Below are 24,522 nucleotides of genomic sequence, written 5' to 3'. Positions count from 1 at the left end.
TCTCTGACTTCATCAGTTTCCTGGAGCACATTCCAGGAATATGGTACATGGTTGGTAATCTTTTCACCCCAAAATGCATAACCTTACACTTAGCCACATTACATTGATTCAGTCTATTTAAATCATCTTGCAGAATAGCGATCTGAACTTCTTCCTCCACCTTTGCAACGAGCTGCCCAGTATTGTACTACGTACTAGGATCACTTGCATTGGCTAACGCTAGTGTTCGCCGATACTTTATAGTTTACTATATTCGGCAAGAAACTCTCTGATTCCAATCTTTGAGTTTCTTATTCGGTTTTAAAACTATGTGGGATTTAATATCCCCTTAATTTAAGTAATCTTGCAAAATTTTAACATAATTTTTGACTATTGCTCTACCCAGTTTCACATCAGCAAACAACTGAATAGTTCCTCTCAGATCATTTTCTGTATTGCTGATATACAAATTAAATAGTAGTGTTCCTAGAACAGAGCCCTTTAGCATGCCACTGGTCACAGGCCTTCTTCTGGACTCTACTCCTGAATAAACTACTCTCTGAGTAGTTTATTCAGGAGTAGAGAATTTAATGATTAGAATTTCATGCAGTATCTTGTCAGAAGCCTTTGCAAAGTCTAGCCAGTATCACTGTAAACATTATCTAACTCAGCTGTCATTGTATTATAAAATATGAGCAACTTACCATGGCATTCCCTCCTCATATAGCATCCCATTTCTCTTTACCCATTCCTGTATTCTGCTCCTAACCAACTTCTCCAGTACATTGACCACGAGTTATGAGATGCTGATCAGTAATTTGCTACCTCTGTCTTGGAGCCTCCTTTATGCAATGGAACTATTTTCCCCTCTTTCTGTTCCTTTGTGAGCAATCCAGAGCTGAGACTTAAACAATGCGGTCAAAGGTACTACTAATTCCTTATCACCTTCTTTCAAAACTCAAGCTGGTATATAATCACACTGTTATAGTGGGCTTGTTTCATTATTATTGTTATTCAGGACCTCCTTATCATGCAAGATCCATCTTAGACAACACAGTCTATGACACCACTCCTTAAACTGATGTGATTTTTTTCTCGCTACCCTATAAGGTAGCAATTTTAAACCGGTGTGCTGCGAATGGTTCACTGGTGTGTCACAAGAATTTTGATATAAAGGAATAAAAATTGATGTAAAAGAAATTTTTTGTTCATTTTACCTACAAAGTATACGAGGAGTCATAATGTTTATATTGCATTGAACGGAATTTTTAAGAGTGGATTATGATTATATTGGTATAATATAGATTTATTATATCTATTATTGTAGATATGTATTGTTGTATGTTTATGGGTTCCTCCAGTTGTGCGACAGAGATTCATTTGTCATACAATGTCTTAAGTGCATGTCATTTGGCAAATTTAAACACTGCAGAAGACGATGAGCTAACGGAAATAAGGAATGACAGAGGATTAAAACTTACACATTCAACAAATACTATTTCATTCTGGTTGTCTCTTCAAAGTGAATATCCCATTATCACAAAAAAGACAATTGAAGCACTTCTTCCTTTCTTCACTTCATAATTGTATGAAGCTAGCTTTTCTGCAATGAACACTATAAAAAATCAAGAATAGCTTATGGCTTGAAACATAGGAAGAAAATTTGACAGTATGGCTATCTACAATCGGACCTCACGTAAGGAACATAATGAAACACTGCCAAGCTCAAGTGTCTCGTTCATTAAATAAAATACATTTATGTTACATGTATGCATATTAGAAAAAATTAATAAACAATTACTATCATAAATAACTTTGATTATTCTTTTGTATTTCATTACACCTTGATTTATATATATTTATTTACGACACCTTGTAACAAGGTGTCATAAATAAATGGAGTTTTAAAGAGATTTTTGAAACTCCATTTGAATTTTGAGAAGAGGGTTGCAATGGGTTTTGTCTTTATTTGAAACAGTTGATATATTTCTTAATACTTGAATGGTGTGCCGTAGAATTTTAGTAATTAGTTTTAGTAGGTTATAAGATAAAAAACATTGAAAACTGCTGCTATAAGGCAATGCATTCCAGAGTCCAACTGCCCTCCATGCAAAAAAACCACTCCTCACCTTCTTACTCACCACTTCCATTTGTAACTTCTAGAGATGGCTCCTAGTCCTTACTCTTTCCCCTTGTTCTGTCATATGAAAGATCTTACCAGCATCTACTAACTAATTTCTCCAAACTCAACAACTACAAAAGAAATTCAAGATAGTCTATTTTGAATATCGCCACCCTTGCAATAACACTGTCTTTCCTTTCTTCTGTTCCTTTGGCACCTTTTTCATAGCCAGACTATTGCTGAAAAGCCGTCACTGGAGCTGTCAGTCTCATTGCATTATTGGCATCCAGAATATTTGAAACACACTTTGTAATGGCTTCTAAGTCTTGAACCCTCCCCATTCCTTTAGTAATGAAACATTTTCCAGGATGAAATACTTAAATGAAGTGATCATTAAATAACTCCACTGTCTTCTGCTTTAATCACTCTACTCCCATTTTCATCTAACAATGCTATTTTTCAACAATTATTTCTCCTCCTATTGGCCACATAATGAAAGGATTCCTTCGGATTTTCTTTTGATCTCAGGGCTAATCGATTCTCATATTCAAGTTTTGCCTTCCTTACCATGCTAGTCACTTTCCTGAACTGAGTCTTATATTCCTCATGCAATTGCTTTCCCCACTTTCCTTATAATTTTTCCATAATAACCTTTTCATCTGCAATTCCTATTTGATATCATTAGTTATCCATATTACACCAAATGTACTTAGGATATTGCAGACTCTGAATGCAAATACAGCCGTGAGATTGGATGGGATATTGGCTAGTGTTTTAAGAGAATGTGCAGGGAACTGGCAATGCGTTTGACTAGGCATTGCCAGTTTAATTAAAATTTTTTTTAATTTGAATTAAGTTTAATTATATTGTGTATTTTAAATTAAGGGGATATAAAATCCACATTGTTTCAAAACCGAATAAGAAACTCAAAGATTTGAATCAGAGTTTCATGCCGAATATAGTAAACTTTAAAGTATCGGCGACACTAGCGTGAGCTAATGCAAGTGACCCTAGTACGTAGTACTATACCGGACAACTCGTCGCAAAGGTGGGGAAAGTTCAGATCGCTATTCTTAGGTATTTTCCATAATGTAAAAACACATTTCCTGGGAAATGTATGCTGTTATTACATTATGGAGGGAGGTCACTACCCAGACCGGTTTCAGCCTTTTTTGAGGCTTCATCAGTGAGTAGCTAGACCATAATACCAAAGTGTATAGCGAAAAGAACTTATATACTCTGCTATACGAGTTTCCAAAGAGGTGCAACCATTAAGTTACTTAAATATAAAGAGCTAATAAGCTTCATTTCGGCGATATAAAAAATTCGGTTTTGAAACAATGTGGATTTTATATCCCCTTAATTTAAAATATTGTTTATATCGCCGAATTGAAGCTTATTAGCTCTTTATATTTAAGTAACTTAATGGTTGCACCTCTTTGGAAACTCGTATAGCAGAGTATATAAGTTCTTTTCGCTATACACTTTGGTATTATGGTCTAGCTACTCACTGATGAAGCCTCAAAAAAGGCTGAAACCTGTCTGGGTAGTGACCTCCTTCCATAATGTAATAACAGCATACATTTCCTAGGAAATGTGTTTTTACATTATGGAAAATACCTAAGAATAGCGATCTGAACTTTCCCCACCTTTGCAACGAGTTGTCCGGTATAGTACTACGTACTAGGGTCAATTGCATTAGCTCACGCTAGTGTCGCCGATACTTTATAGTTTACTATATTCGGCATGAAACTCTCTGATTCAAATCTTTGAGTTTCTTATTCAGTTTTGAAACAATGTGGATTTTATATCCCCTTAATTTAAAATATTGTTTATATCGCCGAAATGTAGCTTATTAGCTCTTTATATTTAAGTTATATTGTGTAATTTAAGTCTCAGCTCTGGCAGAGCCCCAAGAGAGTAGAAGGAGAGCAAAATAATTCCTTTGCATAAAGGAGGGTCTAAGTTTGTGGTAACAAATTTTAGCCCAATCACTATCCCATTAATGGTGATAAAAGCACTCAGAAAATTGGTCAAAAAGGGAATTCAGTAATGGGTGGATAATAATATGACACTCTGAGGGGGGGGGGCAGCATGGCTTTGTGAAGGGTCAGTCATGCCTTAGTAATCTACTAACTTTTTATAATAGTGACAACTGAGTTGGATAAAGGGAATGGTTACATGATGATACTGCTGGATTTTGCAGAGGCATTTGATAGGATATCACATGGGGCAAACTGTAACGAATGGGAATGGATATGAAACTGGTGATATGGATAAAAGGGTGGCTGATATACCAGAAAGTAGTATATGGAGGAACAGAATGCAGGAGAAGGCAGGTGAACAGTGGTGTAATGCAGGGCTCTGTGCTTGGACCATGGTTGCTGATAATGAAAAGTTTGGTAAGGTAATAGTTAATCAAGGTGATGTAGAGTGCTTGCAAGGTGATGCTGATAGTATGGGCAAAAGATAATATATGTAATTTTAATGTGGAAAAGTGTAAAGTTACACATTTTGGGATTCAAAGATTATAAGCTGAGTACCACATTGAGGCAACTGTACTCTGGGAAATGGATGAAGCCAGGAATTTGGGGGTAGTAGTAGTAGATGGAGTTGAAGTTTAGAGGGCATATTGCTAATGTAGCCAGGACAGCTCATAGGATTACTTGGTTATTGAAGAACTTACTAACAAGCAGAGATTAAGGGAGTTATCATTCCTCTTTATAAGGCCTTGATACAAGCACATCTGGATTACTGTGCCAGATCTGATCACCTGGGTTTCTTGGAGATGAGGAAGTGGCGAAGAGGATCCATAGGTGAGTGACTAAGATGAGAGTGGTCTGTGGAATACTCCTTATGAGGATAGATTGACAGTTTTTGGGTTGCAAAATTGCTGATATACAAAAAAGGGGAGGGGGGGATATCACACAAAACATTTAAGTTACTTAAATAATTTAATATGATTAATACAAATGAAATATTTCAGCACTTGGCTATAGGAGGTAGGACAAGAGGTCATCCCTGGAACTTAGGTAAAAGTGTGGTTAGCAATTGTGAGCGGTAAGTGGGATTGCCAGAATTGGTTGTGAGTTTCCTGGATAAGGCACAAGAGGAGGAATAATAATAATTATTCTCTAAAAATAGTCTCTTCCAGAGCTTCCTGTGTGCACCAGTATCTTTTCTCACCATTGGAAGGCTCACTATCACATACATCACATTTCCATATGTCTTTTTGGTGTGCATGTTAAGGAGGTTATGCAAGCTATTGGCATGAATCCTGACAACATTACTTACACCGAACATAACAGCATTTCTCCATGACAGGTTACAGCTCCATCATACAACTTCTCACTATGCCAAGTAAGGAAATCTGACATTCCATCATCTGTCTATATTCAGTTATTTAATGTGTACAAATCAGAATACTGATTTTCTTCCGGTCTTTATCACATCCAATGAAATCCCGCTCGATTGCAGCAGTTATACAACAAAGTTGCATTCAGTTCAGCCTGCGCTTGTGCATATAAAAGAAAACCACTATTAAAAGTGTATAATTTATACTGACTAATTGATCTCTTTATAGGCCATCTTGCCTCTTCTGTATAATCCACATCCAACTTTTCGAGGTTCTATTTATTTAGCGTGTGGCATAATAAAGACACATGACATAAAAATATATAAATACATATGTGTGCAGACATTCGAGGTTCTATAAATGTTGTGCAAATTGGAGGTTCTTAATTTTGAAATTCAGCTATGCTGTATATTTCTGGCCATATTGGAATTAGGAGAAATGAGACTGCAGATGCAGTCTCATTTCTCCTAATCAGATCTGATCTGATTAGGAGAAATGAGCTGATCTGATTTCTCCTAATCAGACCAGCTCATATGATTTCCAGGTACTGTTTATCAGTCCTATATATACAATTTACAGACACTTTGAGATCAAAATTAATAACCCAATGGCTGTCATCATGGCAGGAAGCATTGACAAATAAGCACAAGATTAAGCCTGAAATTAAGCATTGGCAGTCAAGTCAACAGAAAAAACAAAAGAGAGGAAGTTGTTCTTGCTAGTCTCTGCTTGAGGGCTGTGACTCGTGTGTAAACAATGCAAAATGCATCTCTCCATTCATCGTGTTCTGGTGGAATGCCAACACTTCACTCAAAAAAGGAATGAATTTTTCACTAATCTGGCTGAGCCATATACTGTAAAGCAGATCTTATCAGACACTTGTACAAATTGCATGAAGTTCTTAACTTTTTAAAAAGAATTAATTTATACAAGCACATTTGATTATATATTCTAGTTACATGGAGATAGCAGTTTGCTTTACTTAATTTTTTAAAATTTGCTTTTTGTACACAACATTGATATTTACTGATTAACTTATTATGGTTTATTATTATCTTGAGCTGCTGTAACCTTTGGTTCAACACACAGTATGACTTTTGTTGTTCTTGCACCAATAAACTCTTAATGAATCAACCAACCTATTTTTGCTCACTGCATCCCCCCCCCCTCTCTTTCTCCCCTCCCTTGCACTCTCACGTACCACCCTTCCTGTCATTCTCTCTCTCTCTCTCTTGTGCTTCACTATCTCCCTTTCCTCTCTTCTCCTGGTTCTCCTATTTTCTTTCCTTCCATCATTCCTTATAACCCTCTCTCTCTAATTAAGCCTGACACATTTCTTTTTCTTACTCTTGTTTGCTTACATCAGCTAGTCTCCCCCCCAGTTTCCTGATGTCTTCTTTCATGCTTCTGAACTCATTTTCCATACATTCTCTCTCTCTCTCTCTCTACATTCACTCACCCACTCATCACCATCCTCCAAGTAAGTAGACTCCTAATGTTATATCTATCTGCACATTATGTTTGCCTTCTGCACCTTCAATCATGCTGCTCATCTCTCTCTCTCTGTCTGCTGGCATTCACTCATTTCTTTCACATTGCTACTACAGCTACTAAAGTTGGTTATACTGATATCTGCTATAGGACATAGACAGAAATTGGTTTTTGCCTGTGTCTATAGCAGGTTTATTAAATGGGCTGTTTTAAGATAAATGTCAATATTCATCTGAAGAAGCTGCTTGAAATAGTTTTTGTACTGATAGATTGTGGAAGTGTTTGCAAATATATTTCTTATTGTTGCAGCATTAGTAATATATGCCAAAGAAAATTTTTTTTTTCTAATTATGTTTTTGTAGGAGCAATTTACAGAATGCACAGTTATTAGATTAATTTTGTTCGTGTCTATGCAAGCTATTTTCTGAATTCTCTCTGGTAGAATTTTATTGAAATTCAGTGTTTGTAATCTTTACAAAACTTGGTTGATTCTTCTCAAATTCTATCCTTCCTAGGAAACAAAGTCTATCATACCACTCATTGACCGTTCTTGCTCTCATCACTCTATCAGGCAATGCATTCCATGGTTCCACCACCCTCCATGCAAAGAAACCACTCCTCACCCTCTTGCTCACAGCTTCCTTTCATACTTTTCAGGGATGGCCCCTTGTCATCACTCCTTCCTGCTGCTCCACCAGTGTCCACTCTGTAACTACCTCTCAACACTTTAAAAGTCTCGATCATATCACCTCTCCTTCTATCCACCAAACTGCATCCACACTCCCTCAGCTAATTCTCATAATTAACATTGTTCAGTCCTGAAACCATCTTTGTTATCTGCTTCTGTACCCCTTTCCACAGTTAATTTTTCCCCTTCAAATCCTGGGGAACAAATTTGAGAACAATAGTCTAAGTGTGGTCTGATCAGGGTCTTATACATCATCATAACAATAATTACGGGAATAGACCATATTGGTCTGTTCCAGTCTCATTATCCATCCAATATCCTTTTTTACCAATTGGCTTATATTTTAGTATTTGTTTAGGATATCAGGTGTTGGCCATTCGGTTTACATGTTCAATCCATTTTTGTTTATAATTGTTTAGTTTTTCTTCCATTGAATTTGTTTTTAGTTCTTTTAAAACGTCTTCATTCCTTTTTTGATCTAATAATGTGTATTTTGCAGTTCTTCTCATAAATCTCATTTCACTTGTTTTTATTCTTTGTTTATCTTGTTTGTTTATTGCCCAAATTTCACTGCCATATAATAATGTGGGCACTGCTAAAGTATTGTATATTTTCCAGCATGTTTCTTTTTATACTATATTTGGGTTGAGTGTTCTATTTATCAGGCTTATAATCTGTAAAAATTTTGATGTTTTTAATTTTATGTCTTTTTCTCCTTCATATGATATTTCACATCCAAGAAGATAACTGAAAGTATTTATCTGTTCTATTATTTTATTATTAATAACTATTTTGTTTCTAACTGGCGTTTGTTCACAAAATGCCATTGTTTTAGTTTTATCTATGGAAATTTTCATTCCAAACTGTTCTACTATAATGTTTAAATTATATATTGCTCTTTGTAAATTGTCTTCCTTATCTGATATTATTACCTGATTATCTGCAAATAATAGCATATTTATTTTGTTATTCTGGGAAAATTCTATACCTTGATTGTTTAAGGTATTCCACTGTATTAATAGTTCATTAATGTAAATATTGAAAAGTGTTGGAGACAGAGGGCATCCCTGTCTTACTCCTTGGTTTATAGATTGTTTTTCAGACAACTTTTCATTTATTTTTATTTCATTATCTTTATATATATTCAATATTGCATTTAGTAAAATATACATAACTACATAAATGACTACAGCCAAATGCTGACATAAATTTATTGCTAGCATACTAAAAAATTATATTACACAAAAAATGTTATAACTTTTGTAGGTATATTTTTTCTTTGTAATATATCAAACAGTATATATCTTTTTACTTTTTCAAATGCTTTTTCATAATCTATAAACAAAAGATGAGTTTCTAAATTAAATTCTCTTCTTTTTTCTATAAGTAGTTTTAAACAGAAAGCTGCATCCATTGTAAAGCATCCTTTTCTAAATCCATTTTGACATTCTAATTCTGAATAATAAAAAATGTGGTCTAATCACCGAAATATATCTTTTGAACCAATTAGCCACAGAAGTCTATGCCTGTAATTCTAATAATATTTTTTCACTGTATATTTTTAGTTTTTCATTAAGTATTATGCTATATATTTTGTAGCATGTATTCAATAAACTAATACTTCTGTAGTTAGCAGGTTTTGTTTTATCCCCATTTTTAAATATAGGTATTACTCTGCTTGTATTCCAGTCTATTGGTATTTGTCCATTTTATATTTTTTATTTAAAAATTTTAGTAATCTTTGATGAAATTTTTTTCCAGCAAATTTATACAGTTCGGAGTTTATCCCATCTTCTCCTGCTGATTTGCCATTTTTTATTTTATTTAGGTTGTCCTTTAATTCTTTCATTGTTATTTTATCATTTAAGGTATTTTGTAAGTTTCTGGTGTAATTATTTTTTATGCCAGTATTATCCGTCCAATGATCTGTAAAATAATATACAACGTCTTATACAACGGAATGATAACTCTTCTCTCTCTCTCTGCAGGGCAGCTTCCTTCTCAGTATTGCAGAAATCCTCTGGGTTACCTTCATCACCTCTGCAATATGCCCCCTGAATTTCAGTTTTCTATCGATCATCACCCCCCCAGATCTCTTATCTCCCCTACAGCACAGCTCCTCCAATTGAGTATGCAGCTTCCTATCGATGTATCCCAAACTTCATGACTTTACATTATAAAAGACCATCAATGAATTAGGCTATAAGAGAAGTCATATAGCACATTGCAACAATGAGCGATACATCTGACATCTCGCTATGATATTCAACATCTTTTTCAAGTTTAATTTGAATAATGACAGTTGTTAATTCAGAAATCTTTCTCTCTGAATACTTTTTTTTTTTTGGTCTTATTTTTAAATCTAAAGTACATTCAAATTTTGTACAAAACTACTTATTAAATAAAGTAATTTTTGCTTTACAAAAAAAAAAAAAAAAAAAAAAAAATTGTTGTACATAGTACTCAGCAGACACGAACACATGGATATATCAAGCATGGAAACTTGAACTTTTCAATACATGTATTTTACAAATAGTATGCTTGCTTCTAAACTTGTGCCGTGGTATAATATAAACAACCAATCCCACTGAACTCCTAATTATAGTGCTTTAAGTAATATACTTATTCATGTATTTCAGTTTATGGAAATTGGAAATGTTACTTGTAGATTTTTATTTGAAAATTTAATGAAAGTGCTTTTTTAAACAATTGTTCTTAATGTTTTTGCTTATAATATTTTCTAGCATTAGGAAGTAATGGAGAGGAAGAGAACTTAGAACCAACTTCGTTACTGGATTGTTTAGAAAGGTGTGTGTGTGTGTATGTGTATATATATATATATATATATATATATAATGTAGTTTTCATTATGTACTGGTGTCTTAAGGCTAAGGGTGAACTGCATTTTTACCTGTATTTGAAAAAATTTTCATCACTATAGCCAAATGCTGACATAAATTTATTGCTAGCATACTAATAAATTATATTACACAAAAAATGTGTTATAACTTTTATACCCAAATTAAATTGCAATACGTTTTTGGCAAAAGTTGCAAATTTTCTAAGAATGTAATTAAGGAATTAATGTACTGCTTACAGAAAACTATGCAGAGAAACATTTTAGTATAGAATATGTCCACCCTGAACTGCAATACAGCTCTCACGTCATACCATGCTTAGCACCAAGTGATTCAGGAGTTCTTGAAGCAAAGTGGCTCGCTCCTCCTTCTCCTTCAAAGCAAGGATGAGGCCCTGTTTGTTTTCTGGAGGGGAATTTCGAGCATCAACGTGTCTTCCTGTTGCATTTCAAACATGTTCTACGGGGTTGAGATCTGGAGAGCATGCTGGCTGCTCGATTCTTAATATCCTCCAGATAATTCGATTAATATTCTCCAGAAGCATCTCACTGCTCATGTATGGTGTGGCATTGTCATCCATAAAAATGAATTCTTCACCTACAGCACCACGGAACAATCAAATATGATGTTGAAGAACTTTGTTGCATTCACCAGTCATAGTTCCTTTTTCCAACATTTGTAGCTTGGTGTGTCCATTAAGCATAATGCCTCCCTTCACCATGATTCCAAGCACCGGCATATCTATCCCTTTCAAGAACATTCTTGCAATGGTAAGCAGTACGACTCTCACAGCAGATCAAATGTCATCTAGAATTGGAGTATACATTAGCCCATTGGTGTCTTGTCCAGTTTGTATGGATTCAGCATCACTGAAAACATGGTCTATGATGAGCTGTGGATAAAGGGACACTGAATACAGGCCTTCAAGTATATAAACCTACTTATTGCAGACATCTTGCCACAGTTTGTCGGCATCTGCATACTTGTGCTTGAATGGAGCCAACTTGCAAGCTGACCTGCCATGGTGCATCAATTACGTTTTGCTGTTATATTTGTTATATTGTTATAACAAAAATCTGTCTTCATGCTTTTCTGGGGTAGAGTGAGGACAACCTCTTAGCAAATGTCTGGAACACGTTCCATTGATTTGAAACATTGTCCAGAGCTTTGATACAACACTATGTGAGATTCCAAACTCTGGAAATATCAGTAATTCTGTGGCTTTCTTCAAACTTTCCAGTAATTCTTCCCTGCACATGAAATCATCTAGATGATGTCTTTGAGACATCACAAGATATCCAAGTTTGCAACTTGATTCCTTCATAAAAAGAGCTTTCTTAAACCAAACTCGCTTTGTGCAGAATTTGCCTTTTATCCTGTTGAGTGCTACCACATGACCCCTTTGTGTGCGATTTGAAAATTTCAATGTGTACTCACTTTCTACCGGAAATTGTCAGTTATACAAATTGCCACAAACTTATTCATCTGAATTTGCAGTTGTAACTTTAGAAATAGTGTTCATCCTTAGGTTTTGGATATCAGTGTATTACTACATTTTTATTTCCAGGTGTATATGACTAAATACAATTATATCTATAAGACAGAAAATGTTTATTGCAGTTTTTATCCAAATGATATGGGAAATATTTTTAGTTTCGTGTTTTTTAAGCACTCATGAATTTAGGAATGGAAAGATGATGCACACTGATGTATCAGTGTGCATCAGCACTCTAACATGATACAAACACTTAAAAATACATCATTAGTAGAAATTGCTTTGTTTAAATACTTATTTAAAACAAAACAAAAAGCTTGTCATCAGTTTCTTATGTTATTGAAGGTAATAGCAACAAAGCTATCTGCCCTTGAAGTTAAGACTAATGCTATTTGGTTGACTTATAATCTGATGATTATAAATACACCAGTTAACAGTCTTGCCATCATTGGATTGTAAGTTGCTTGTTTGTCTCATAGTTGGTTTTTAATGCATTTAAAGACAGCTGCATAGTAGAAGTGCCTTCAGTGCAAAAGCTCCTAGGAACACCTCACACACCGCAATCTCTCTCTCTCTCCTGCTGTACCGCTGAAAGAAAGAGCCCAAAATTTGGAGTGTGACAAAAAGAGAATTGCATCAAGTTTTAAAAGAGGTAAACCATGAGTAGACATATCAGTACACAATAAATAACGGAAAAAACTCATGTTATTTTCCGTTATTTATTGTGTACCGAGAATTGCATCAGTTTTACTGTAGTAAATTTTCCATTGCTATATGTTTTGAATCTTTTCATTCTACAAAAGAAAACAAATCTAGGTTACAAATCAAGGATTAACAGGAAATGTATAGGCTTCCTTGTACATTGCTCATCAAGGAACTGTAATCAGTGACATATAATTTATTAATTGAGACGACAATTGTTGATAGAAAACTAGTAATCATATATACTTAATTATATTCATTAATCTCTCAATTATCTTGCTGCAATGGAAACTGATTTGCTAGTCAGGTAATTGAGGAGTTGGTTAACTGAAGGTATATTTATATGGTGATGTACCTAAAGTTGATCTATACACCAATCCATTCAGTGCTTGGTTAATTGAAGGTTCATTTATTTGAAAATTGGAAAATTGAGGGATCTCAGTAGTACTTTGATAGTATCCTGTACATCCCTTGAAGTTATCTGTCAGGAATTGAATGAATGAATCATTATGTTCCTTTAATTTTTTATTTATTTTTTTAATTGTAAAATTTAACATTCTACAAATTCTGAAAACTAGCCTAAGGCAGTACCACTTTCTGAGATCAAAGTTTAGAATATTAGTAAATAATCCAATTTTGAAATAAGAATGATTTAGGAATAAACAGTTTTTAGTACATACAGTTTGATTATAATTATTTGGTATATTCAGTTATAAGTACAAAGAGTATATTTATTCTCCATGTACTTATTTTCCTTCATCCAAAGTAAAGTGATACATTGACACATTTTAAATTGATGCATTCTGCACCACTAACCTATTGATATGTAAATCAAAATGCTCCACCATTTATGTTTAGTGCTTCCATTTTCATTAGCTTCATTAGTTTAATCCTTCCTAAATTATTATTATTATTATTATTACTACGTAACACCTTCAGGAAGTCCAAAGACTCATCGAGGAAGGGCACCTACTCCACAACTCCCGTCTCCACCAACGGCAACTACCTTCATCATCTACACCAACTGCATCTACTGCCAACCACCACCACTAGTATTTTCACAAACATTCATGCCCATGGCGAGATTCAAACCCGCAGCCTTTTGGCTGGAGAGCGGATATGCTAACCACTCGGTTAACAGGCTGGCAAATGCAGTCAGGAGACCACTAAATGGTACAACTTGCAACTCCTTTTGGTTGGAAAGAAGACATCAGTTTGAATCTTGTGCCAAAGGCAGTTAGCTAGTCGGATATGGAGGCAGTCAGTTTTCTTCTCCTTTGGGAGATTCGATTCTTGATGCCCACACCCAAATTAGATAAAGTAGACTGCAGTGAGTTGTATAACTTTATGGAGGTAGCAAGTAATAATAATAATTTTAAATTGTGTTTTATGAGTACAATCCTTAATATTTTCCCATTGTAAATAAAAATGGTTCTTTTCTGAATTAGTTAATAACAAAACATCATTTACAGTATCTTTTCATCTATGGAGATTCCCTAATCTAGCAGGTTCCTTCAGATTTTTCCACTAAACCACCATATCCATCCTGTAAACTGAGGGATTCAGAACTTTATTAGTTTTGTTGTTTATTAGAAGTAGTGAGATGGAAATGCAGAATTTTGCAACATCTTATTCATATTCCAGTTCCTCTTAATTTTAGATGATAGCAAGGTCTTCATGACCTTTGAAGTTTCACTTATTTAGAGAAGGTCATGTATTCAATTTACACTGTGAAGAAATCATCAGGATTTAAAGTTTAGCTTGTCTCCTTGGATGGCATGTCTTCTGTCTTGATAGATTTTTCTGTTTTGACAGGCTTCACATAATATTTTTCATTAATTTACTTCTCATTACAGCTGTATAGAATTTAATAAGCTTCTGTTTCTTACATGGCCACTCTTTTCTTGTGCTATGTCTGGAAAGCTGTCATATTAAAAAATTGAAGCTAGATGACCAGGAAGAGGAGGAAGAAATCTTCACATATCCTGTAAGGGATGCAGAGAACTGAAGACTTCTGATCTGATGGCTAATGTTGATTTTTTTTTTTTTTTTTTTGATTTACCCTGAATGTATAAGGATGATGCGGTAAGTAGGGACTAGATTTAAAAAAAAAAAGAATAAAGTCCTGAAGTTTTTCCCTGAGGCTTGATATTATGAGAGGGGGGGGGGGGTGGAGGTCTGGAAAGTTCTGCTAAACACCTCGACAAAAATGATTTCAAAGCAGCCGATATAACCACACAAAAGAACACACCAGTAGCAGAGTTATGAAGGTAACGTATGTTCTTATATTCATATTTATGAATTTAAGGACACAAAACACACGTGTTGAAATGATTATTTTACTAATTATGAATAAAATAACACTCGACGTTTCGACCCCTGTATTGAGGTCATCATCAGAAGGATATGTGTATAGGGAACCAAGCTACATGCTCTTGCACTCTATACCGGTAAATTAAATCTACGTGTCATAAGCACCCTTCAACACAGAGCTCAAACTATTTGTTCAAATGAACAAGCTCTAAACCAGGAATACAAGATAATCAACTACACATTTATAAAAAATGGATACAGTAAAAAAACTATTCACAAGATCCTCCACGGAGATACTAGTAAAAACAAAAAAGATTTCAAGAATGCATGTTGCCATACCTTAACCTTATGTTAGAGGCATTTCTGAAAAAATAGACAGAACACTACACAAATACAACCTCAAAACCACCTTTAAACCCCCTACAAAATTAAGACACCTACTCAGTTCTTCCAGAGATCCTCTTCCACACCTAGCTCACCCAGGGGTATACAAAATACAATGCACATGTAACCCACCATACATAGGGGAAACAAGGCGAACCATCCCAATTAGGAAGGACGAATACAAATGACACATTAAATACCTCCATTTTGGAAAAACCAGCCTTTCTGACCACGCACTCCAAACACAGAATTGATTGGAAAAATACCAAGTCCCTACACCACACCAAAGCTTGGTTCAAGAGGAAATTTAAAGAAGCATGTGAAATGCTCAAACATAACCCAAATCTGAACAAAAACGATGGCCTAACCATTCCAAGAATGTGGAGGACCCACTTGCAACCTTTATAGCAACCAGAACAAGCCGAAGAAAAATCCAACTACAAGAAGACTTGGTGAAGTGTTTTTTTCCCTTAGCATTCAATAGCAACTTGAACTGTACAATTCCTGAAGAATATCATAGTATAGCCATCTGAACCGTACAAATCCAGAAGAATCTTAGTACATGAGGACTTTAGCAGAGTTTATTGTAGATTTTTATCTATTTTATTTATTAATTATTAATTTTTTAATCTATTTATTATTTATTTTATTTATTTATTCAATTTTATTTTATTTTATTTTATTTAATTATTGCTAGAGGTCAGGCTAAGAAAAAGATTAATCAACAGCATAGATATAATTTACCAGTATAGAGTGTAAGAGCATGTAGCTTGGTTCCCTATACACATGTATCCTTCTGATGATGACCTCAATACAGGGGTCGAAACGTCAAGTGTTATTTTATTAATAATTAGTAAAATAATCATTTCAACACGTGCGTTTTGTGTCCCTAAATTCATAAATATAAATGCTGATCACCATGTAACCTTACAAGAAAGAGTTATGTTTTTATATCATTGTATGCTCTTTCTTGTGATTATATCAGTTGCTTTAATATCATTTTTGTTCTGGGCCTTTATATGAACTTCCAGACCTTTCCTTGTATATGATAATTGGTTTCTTGTTTTTGTCCATATTTTATTGTAGTGTAAGCAAACCAAAATTAGTCTTTATTTGAGTTGTAAGTCAGCAGTTAGAATTGAAGGAAGTACAGGAAGATGGTTTAATGTTAAATCTGGTGTGAGACAAGGATGTACATTATCCCCTCTGTTATTCATTATCTATATGGATCACATTATGAAGGAAAGTGGTATTAAACCTGATATCAAAATTGGAGATGTTAATGTCAGCTCTTTGCTTTATGCGGATGATGTTATACTTGTAAATAAATCCGCTACAAGTCTGCAAGATTCTCTGACTAAAATAGTTGTTGTAATAGATATGGTATGAAGGTCAGCAATAAAAAGACAAAGACAATGAAAATAGGCAGAATCATTGAAAATGTCAACTGTGTTGTGAATGGAGAACCTGTGGAACAAGTAAAACATTTCAGCTACTTAGGCACAATTTTTACTGAAGATGGTAAATTAAATATAGAAATAGACAACAGAATCAGCAAAGCTGGTATGGTGGGAAGTCAATTGAATAAATTCATATGGAATAAGAGAGAAATTAGTCAGAACACTAAATTAGCTGTATACAAGACAGTGTTCAAACCAGTTTTAACTTATGGATCTGAGAGCTGGGTCAGAAGTAAAACACTTGACCAAAGACTAGAAACTGCAGATATGAGAGTCCTGAGAAAGATTAGAGGCGTGAACAGATGGCATCAATGGCAATATCATATTAAAAATGAGGATATTAGGAAAGAACTTGACATTGTCAGCATCCAGGAATGCGTTAGTAGAGCTAATCTCAGGTGGTATGGTCACTTAAATAGAATGGGAGAGGAAAGATTAGCAAAACAAGTGTTCTCTGCCAGGTTGGCAGGAAAATGACCCAGAGGAAGACCAAAATATAGGTGGATTGATACAGTACAAAGTGCCTTAGACGATAGAAATATAAGATCTGATAATGTTGGAGTCTTGACAAGTAACAGACTGATTTGGAGGAAAATTGTAGATAGGAAGTTAGTAATGATGTAATTTTTTCATGTAGTACTGTCATATCCTGTACACCCCTTGAGGGTACATGGCAGGAATTTGATGATGATGATGCAAACCAAAGTTTGAATGAAAGGCCATCCCTGGTATAAGATGGGTGTGAGCAAGGGAGTAAGTAGTAGAAATTTTTTGCATGGAGAGTGGCGGGTGATTGGAATGCATTGTCTGAGAGTTTGGTTGCAGGGACAGTGAATGCATTTGCTGAGGTATGATGAGTTGTGCATGTGACAGTGGGATCTCCCACGATGAGTTGTACATGTGATAGTGGGATCTCCCATGATGAGTCTCTTGACTCCATGGAGGTCTGTTGATGATTAATAATAATCCTATGGAGCACACTTTTCCACAAGCATGACAGTGATCGTTGAGAATTTTGGACCATTTTTCATGTCGGCATGTAATGAGATCCTGTACTGTTTTGGGGCCGACATTCCTTGACCTCACCTGATGCTTCAGTTCATCTCACAGATGTTCAATAGAGTTGAGATCAGGGTTCTGTGGAGACCAGTCAAGTGTGGATATGTTCATGTCCACAAACTGTGCAGTTACAGCAGCAGCCTTATGACATGGTGCATTGTCTTGCTGAAAGGATAATGGTCAGTTCTGTAGCAATGCCAGAAAGTAGGAAGCATTGCATTGTCCAGAATGTTCATATATCTCTTGGAGTTCAATGTTCATGAAACCACAAACAGAGGTCAGAGGCCAAACCAGGAGAAACAGGACCATACTATCACATTGCCACCTACATTTCCACCTAGTTCAGGTAATATAGGGCTGCTTACATACTGGTTCTACCATGCAAAAATCATGTTGAAGCTTCGGTTTGGAATTTTTTGTGTTTGAATTTTTTCTATTTTAATGTGGAGATTCATGTTCCAGTCAATGTCTGGAACTCTGCATTCAATGTGTTGGCTGATGAATGGTAGTTTTTTTTAACCTATTTTCCTTCATAGCACCCTATGGTCGTGTTCAGTGTGTGTCATCACTTGTGGGTAGCAAATGCAGTTGACTCCCTGCACTTCTATCTCAGTATGGTATCACACTGATTGTTGACCTAGGATGGCCCAATTTATCAACAATTGGTTGAACAGATAGGCCTGCAATGTGGCATCCTGTCACAATGCCTCTTTCAAATTCAACTCACTCAGTTCTCTTCTAGCAGCCATTTCACCCGGACACAGTTGCACTGACTTGGGAGCATCATATTCCTCCAGTTTATACCAACTACAAACACATGACTTGTTTACATGACACGATTCACCTTACCCAGTGTGTGTGTGTGTGGGGGGGGTGTCTGTTGACTTCTTTCCAAGCAGTGTGCACACACACACACATCTTGTATGCCCCTCCAGTTGAAATTATTGAAATTTCTCCTGAAAAAATTCATAGTTAAATTTTTCTCTCTATCATCTCTAGTCATCTCTCAAGAGGAAAAAAAATATTAATTTTAAACGTTTCATATTTAAATTCTACACTAAAATAGTGACAAGCAATTTTTTATTTATTTATTTTTGGATTTTGTATACATAGCATTTTTTAGATGCAAATATAACTGATAACATTTGTGGAAAATGTTCACATAATTCATGTAGTTCAAAGTTTGCATTTTTTATCTGTTAAAGTTCAGATATGTATTTTGCTGTAATATGGCTGGTAATTTTTCAGCTACTTTGTTGTATATTTGTTTTTTAGGTTCACCCGCCCAGAACATTTGGGAAGTTCAGCAAAGATAAAGTGCAGTAGTTGTCAAAGTTATCAGGAATCCACTAAGCAGCTAACTATGAAAAAACTTCCTGTTGTAGCTAGCTTCCATTTGAAGGTATTTCTTTTATTGATTCAGCAATTGTTTTTTAGTTTTTTTTTAAGGTATGTATATTTTTTCCCCACATGATTTGTTGTTGCAGTATCATCTGATTTTTTTAAACTGTGAGGATCTTGCAATATCTGATGGCAGCCTGTCAAAAATTTCTTAGAACAATTGCTTTTTTTTGACTATTCAAATCATACTTTATCTATGACAAGAGGATTAGTTTTGAAATGCTTCTCTTTGGCTCTCTCTAATATATTTTTTTCTAACACAGTTTGAAAATTACAAATAATAATTTCTCAAATGGCATCCATCACAGTAACTTGATTCTGTCAGTGATACAAATTGTTTGGCCTTAGATTAAGGTCTAGTAATTTAGGATGAGGGTGCTGCAAATATTAAAAGCATGTTTGACCAAGGATGATAGCACAAGAAATAACTAGTACCAAATGTGCAGACAATATACATTCAAATCTTCATTGAAGCATAGCCTCGCAATTCCCATGTCAAACATTTTGAGAGTGATGATAACTAATGTATATTCTTGCCTGTTCTCAAACATAGCCACTCAAGACTCAAGTTTTGTAATTTTTATCTTGTTTTCAGGTATAGAGTGTCATCTTTTAATGTCATCCTCAAAGTCTGTATTCTTCATTAAGTGTTGCATCTGTTTATAAATGTTTACATTATTTAAAAATAGTTGCATAGTCTGAAGTGTGACATCCTTGCTTTTGTTGTTTTTACCCATAACATTTTATTGGTGATTTCTCAAGTTTGGTATAAAATTTTCCATTCTCACGGAATTCGCCATCTGCCATTCTATTTTAATGTAATACCAGAATCCTATGAAGTGTTACATAGTGTTGAAATGATATCTGATATCTCACAATTATTTCCTGAGTGTTGCCAAATGTTCAGTCGGCCTGGAATTAAGTTTTGGTTTAATTTATTGAAAAATACAAATAAAGATTTGCAAAATAAGTTATCTTATCTTGTTTTGACACTTTTGATAATGTCATCATAAGAAATTGATAGTACAATGAAGCTACTCTGTCCCAGATAATGTATTTGATATATATTACTAAAATATGAGCTGAAAAGCTTCAATTTGGCATTATTAAGATATTAAAATGGAGAATATTATGGATTCAACATATTTGATAGTCAAATGTGTGTGTGTCATGCGGTACTGCTGGCTGAAAACAAAAAGATCTTCAAACCTACTAGAAGAGACACTGATACTAAGTGAAAAATATGGACTTGACTGCAAGAAAAATAAAACCATGCTGGTAACAAGAGAAAAAGGGAAAACACCCAATATAAATATTAAGATCAGAGGACATACTTTAGATATTAATAGTCATATATATATATATATATATATACACAGGGTGTCCCTGAATTCATGGTCCAAATGTGAGGGGATGGTAGTACACACCGAAACCATCAATATTTGTCATAGAATATGCGGGCTGCAAATGCAGTGAGGAGTCGGAAATGAAGGACGGACAGACACAGGTTTCCAGAGTGACATTTATTGGAGATCATTACAACAAATGCTCAAACGTCCGCCCACCAACATTGATACAGGCAGCACAATGGCAGAGTAGTGATTGGCATACCTGCTCTTAAACACCGGGCTTGTCGTGCACATCGCAGGCTGCAACGGACAGTCAGGCTACCAGATCCTCCGCAGACTGCACAGGCGTCTCGGACACGACACTCTTCAAATGTTCCCCACAGAAAGAAATTGAGACAAGAAAGATCGGGTGGCCACGGGATGGGACCACCGTGCCCAATCCATTGGTTCCCAGATGTGGCATTAAGATGCTGACGCACGTTCATGCTGAAATGGGTGGGTGCCCTATCATGCTGGAACCAAATACGGGAGCGGATGGTGACCTGAACATCCTGAAACAATTCCGGCAAAACCTATTGCAGAAAAATACGGTACGTTCGCCCATCGAGGTGGTCCGGCAGTAGGTAGGGTCCAATTAAGTAGTCATGCACGCCCAGACATTGATGGCGACCATTGCTGGTTCGACTGTGAACGTGTACCATTGGGGTTCTAGGCCGCCCACTAATGCGCATTATGGACATTGACTACGCCTTGATGTGCGAAAGTTGATTCATCCGTAAAGAGCACATGAGCGAGGAAATCGGGCTGTACGACACTTTGCTGCAGGACCACTGGGCGAAATCCATGCATAGGGGATAATCAACAGCTGTCAATGCCTGCAATCACTGCAAGTGATAGGGGTGTAGCTCTTCTTCATGCAGTACTCGCCAGACTCTTCTGATGCACACACCCAGACTCCAGGGGGGGGGGGAATCGCGTGCTTGTACCTGGGTTATCTGTCACAACGAGGACATCTTGTATACACAAGATGTCCTCGCTCATAGCTGTCATTCTGACTGTCCGTGCTCATCCAGCATCATGTCAACTGACATGGAAGGTGCCTGCCTCACACAACTGATGGTGCAGTCGTGTAAACATTTTATGATCAGGTACACGCCGCATAGGATATCGCTCATGGTACAGTCTTTGCACCTCTCTACCATTGCCCTCGGCTATGCTGTACATTCTGTAGATGTTTCAAGGAGGAAGCGAGAGATTGTATGTAGGTATATAGGGGAGTAAATGCCTTCAACTATTGGTCTGAGAGGAGTGTTTTCTTTGTGGATCTTCAAAAGACCATATAAATGGGGAATAAGTGGATGAAGAGAGCGGAGCAATTATCTAGGATATTCCTAGATAATTCTGAGGCGGATTTGAGAAGATTATTTGTCTGGTTATGTAGTTCTCTCATGGGGTCTCTTTGAAGTTCAGAGTAAGTATTACAATCAAATAATTCATAGATCTTGAGGCGATAATCGGTTCTATTTAGGATGACAGTGGCATTCCTTTTGTCAGCTGGCAAAATGATGATATCTTTATTTTTCCGCAGTTGATGAAGAGCTTTTCTCTCCGAACAGGAGACGTTGTCAATGGGAGGTCTACTGTTGTTAATAGCAAATATAGCTTCTATCCTAAGTAGGTTTGCATCCTGTGTTGGTAGATTAGAGGCAGCTTTTTCTATTTTTGTAAGAAAAAGTTCTTTAGGAATAGATCTAGGTGAAGGAACAAAATTAAGCCCTTTGGAGAGTACGTTGATTTCTGCCATTATAAGAATATGTGAAGATTTATTAATGACAACATTGTTAAGCATTAGAGGATAAACGGTCTTGTGTACGTTTGAGGGAATCAAATTTCCTAATCAGTTTATATTATTATTGATGTTTTGGATTCTAGCTGCAAAAAGTGTGTATATATATAATACACACGTGCGCGCACACACACACACATGTATACAGGTAGTTCCTTCGGCAGAGAGCTGCCATGGTATGTGCTACTTAAAAGACACGTTCAGCCCAGGAGCCTGTATGTTCATCTATTATTAGTGCTTAAATTAGGTTTCATTGGCCTGATATCTTTTTCGTATAATTTGATTTTCATCAGCCAATTGAATTTAGCTTTCTGACATAGGACAAAAACCAGTGAAATTTTGCTGTCTGGGTTTCTGCCTTGTCTCTGAAATTTAACCAGTGAAACCTAATAAGTACTAATAAAAGACGAATGTATGGACTCCTTTGAAGAGCTTGTGACTTTTAAATAGCACATACTAAGGCAACTCCAATACCAAAGGTTATATTCTAGTAAGCTCTCTGGTAAATTTTTAAAATGTTAAGTTTCTTTTTATATATATTTGGTTATAAAATATGGTTGGATCCATAATATTCTCCATTTTAATGTATTTAATATACACTCAGTGGACAAAACATTAGAGGCGATGGGAAGTTGATCTGGCATCCCCTGCGCAGAATGAAATGTACCCAAACCGACCACAGACAGTAAATAGGCAAACATCGTGGCTTCCCAACAGTGTATCACAATCAACGAACATAGATAAATGTGGCAATCTTAGTGATTTTGATCATGGATGTATTATCAGTGCAAGACAGATAGGTCATTCTATTGCCCAAGTGGTAAGACCCCTAGGAATTTTGAGTGCAACCGTATCAAGGGTCTACAAGTACACCAACAATGTACCAGCATCTGCCGAGTAAGTGGTAGCCATCCATATGCCATTGATTACCGAGGTCAATATAGACTGTCCAAACTCATACAGACCAACTGCAGAACAATGGCAACAGAAATCACATTCATTGTCAAGCAGTGAGTGAATGGTATGACGTACCCTGAATACCATGGGCTACGAGAGCCAATGCCCTAATCGTTTACCACTGTAGACAGCTCATCATCAGGCATTGCAGCTTGCATGGTGTCAGTACCATCAAAACTGGACCTATGCAGAGTCTCAGCATTGAGTATGAGCAAGCATACAGAAAATGTTACCTTAACAAGGTAACATTTTCAACTGTATCAAGGGTCTACCACAATTACCTTATCAACCGTATCAAGGATCTACCACAAGTATACCAGTGTCCACCGAGTAAGTGGTAGCCAACCATACGCCATTGATGACCAGGGTCAATGTAGACTGTCCAAACTCATACAGACCAACTGCAGGACAATGGCAACACAAATCACATTCAGTTTCAATGTTGGAGGTCCAAGCAGTGTCAATGAGTGAATGGTATGACGTTTCCTGCATACCATGGGCTATGGGAGCCAACGCCCTAATTGTTTACCACTGTTGACATCTCGTCATCAGGCATTGCACCTTGCCTGGTGTCAGTACCATCAAAACTGGACTTATGCAGAGTCTTAGCATTGAGTATGAGCAAGCTTACAGAAAATGCTACCTTTTTTTTTTTTTTTTTTTTCCCCGACATTAGAATATCAGGAAAAAATAGTTTACTTGCACTTTAATTCTAATATGAATCAAAATTTTGGATTTTGATTCATATTAGAATGAATTGAGAGAATAATTAAAATTGCTTAAAATGAATATACCATGTGTCCAAACTATAGAGATGTCAACATATCTCCTCCAGATGGTTCACTCTGAACTAGGACCTTTTTATCAGTGTTGTCTATGAAAATATCAGCAGAAGGGGAATAGGGGCTTCCCATGGCCTTGCCAATCTCCAAAGAAAAGTTCCTTGTAAAAACAATTTTCTATTTAAAGAAGTTGGACTTGAAGGCATTGCTTGAACAGTCTTATGACATCTGGTGAGAAGAGATTTTTAATAAGGCTCGACTTCAACAAAGGATGCATTGAT

General features: G+C 35.8%; 1 protein-coding gene across 2 annotated transcripts in view; it reads left to right on the top strand.

The window, feature by feature from the left end:
- not (ubiquitin carboxyl-terminal hydrolase nonstop) overlaps positions 1 to 24,522 on the top strand; it is a 231,675-nt gene that overhangs the window by 175,119 nt on the left and 32,034 nt on the right. For both annotated transcript variants that reach the window (XM_090411716.1, XM_090411717.1), the window contains 2 exons: positions 10,380 to 10,443; positions 19,182 to 19,308. In XM_090411716.1, the coding sequence (XP_090267842.1) occupies positions 10,380 to 10,443; positions 19,182 to 19,308 (191 nt within the window). The remainder of the gene's footprint in view (positions 1 to 10,379; positions 10,444 to 19,181; positions 19,309 to 24,522) is intronic.

This window comes from Typopeltis vanoorti, chromosome 21, assembly GCF_054136105.1.
Source record: "Typopeltis vanoorti isolate ZY-2024b chromosome 21, IOZ_Tvanoo_1.0, whole genome shotgun sequence".
Lineage (NCBI taxonomy): Eukaryota > Metazoa > Arthropoda > Arachnida > Uropygi > Thelyphonidae > Typopeltis > Typopeltis vanoorti.
Note: the sequence above shows the minus strand (reverse complement) of the source record. Positions and strands in the feature narration are given on the sequence as shown.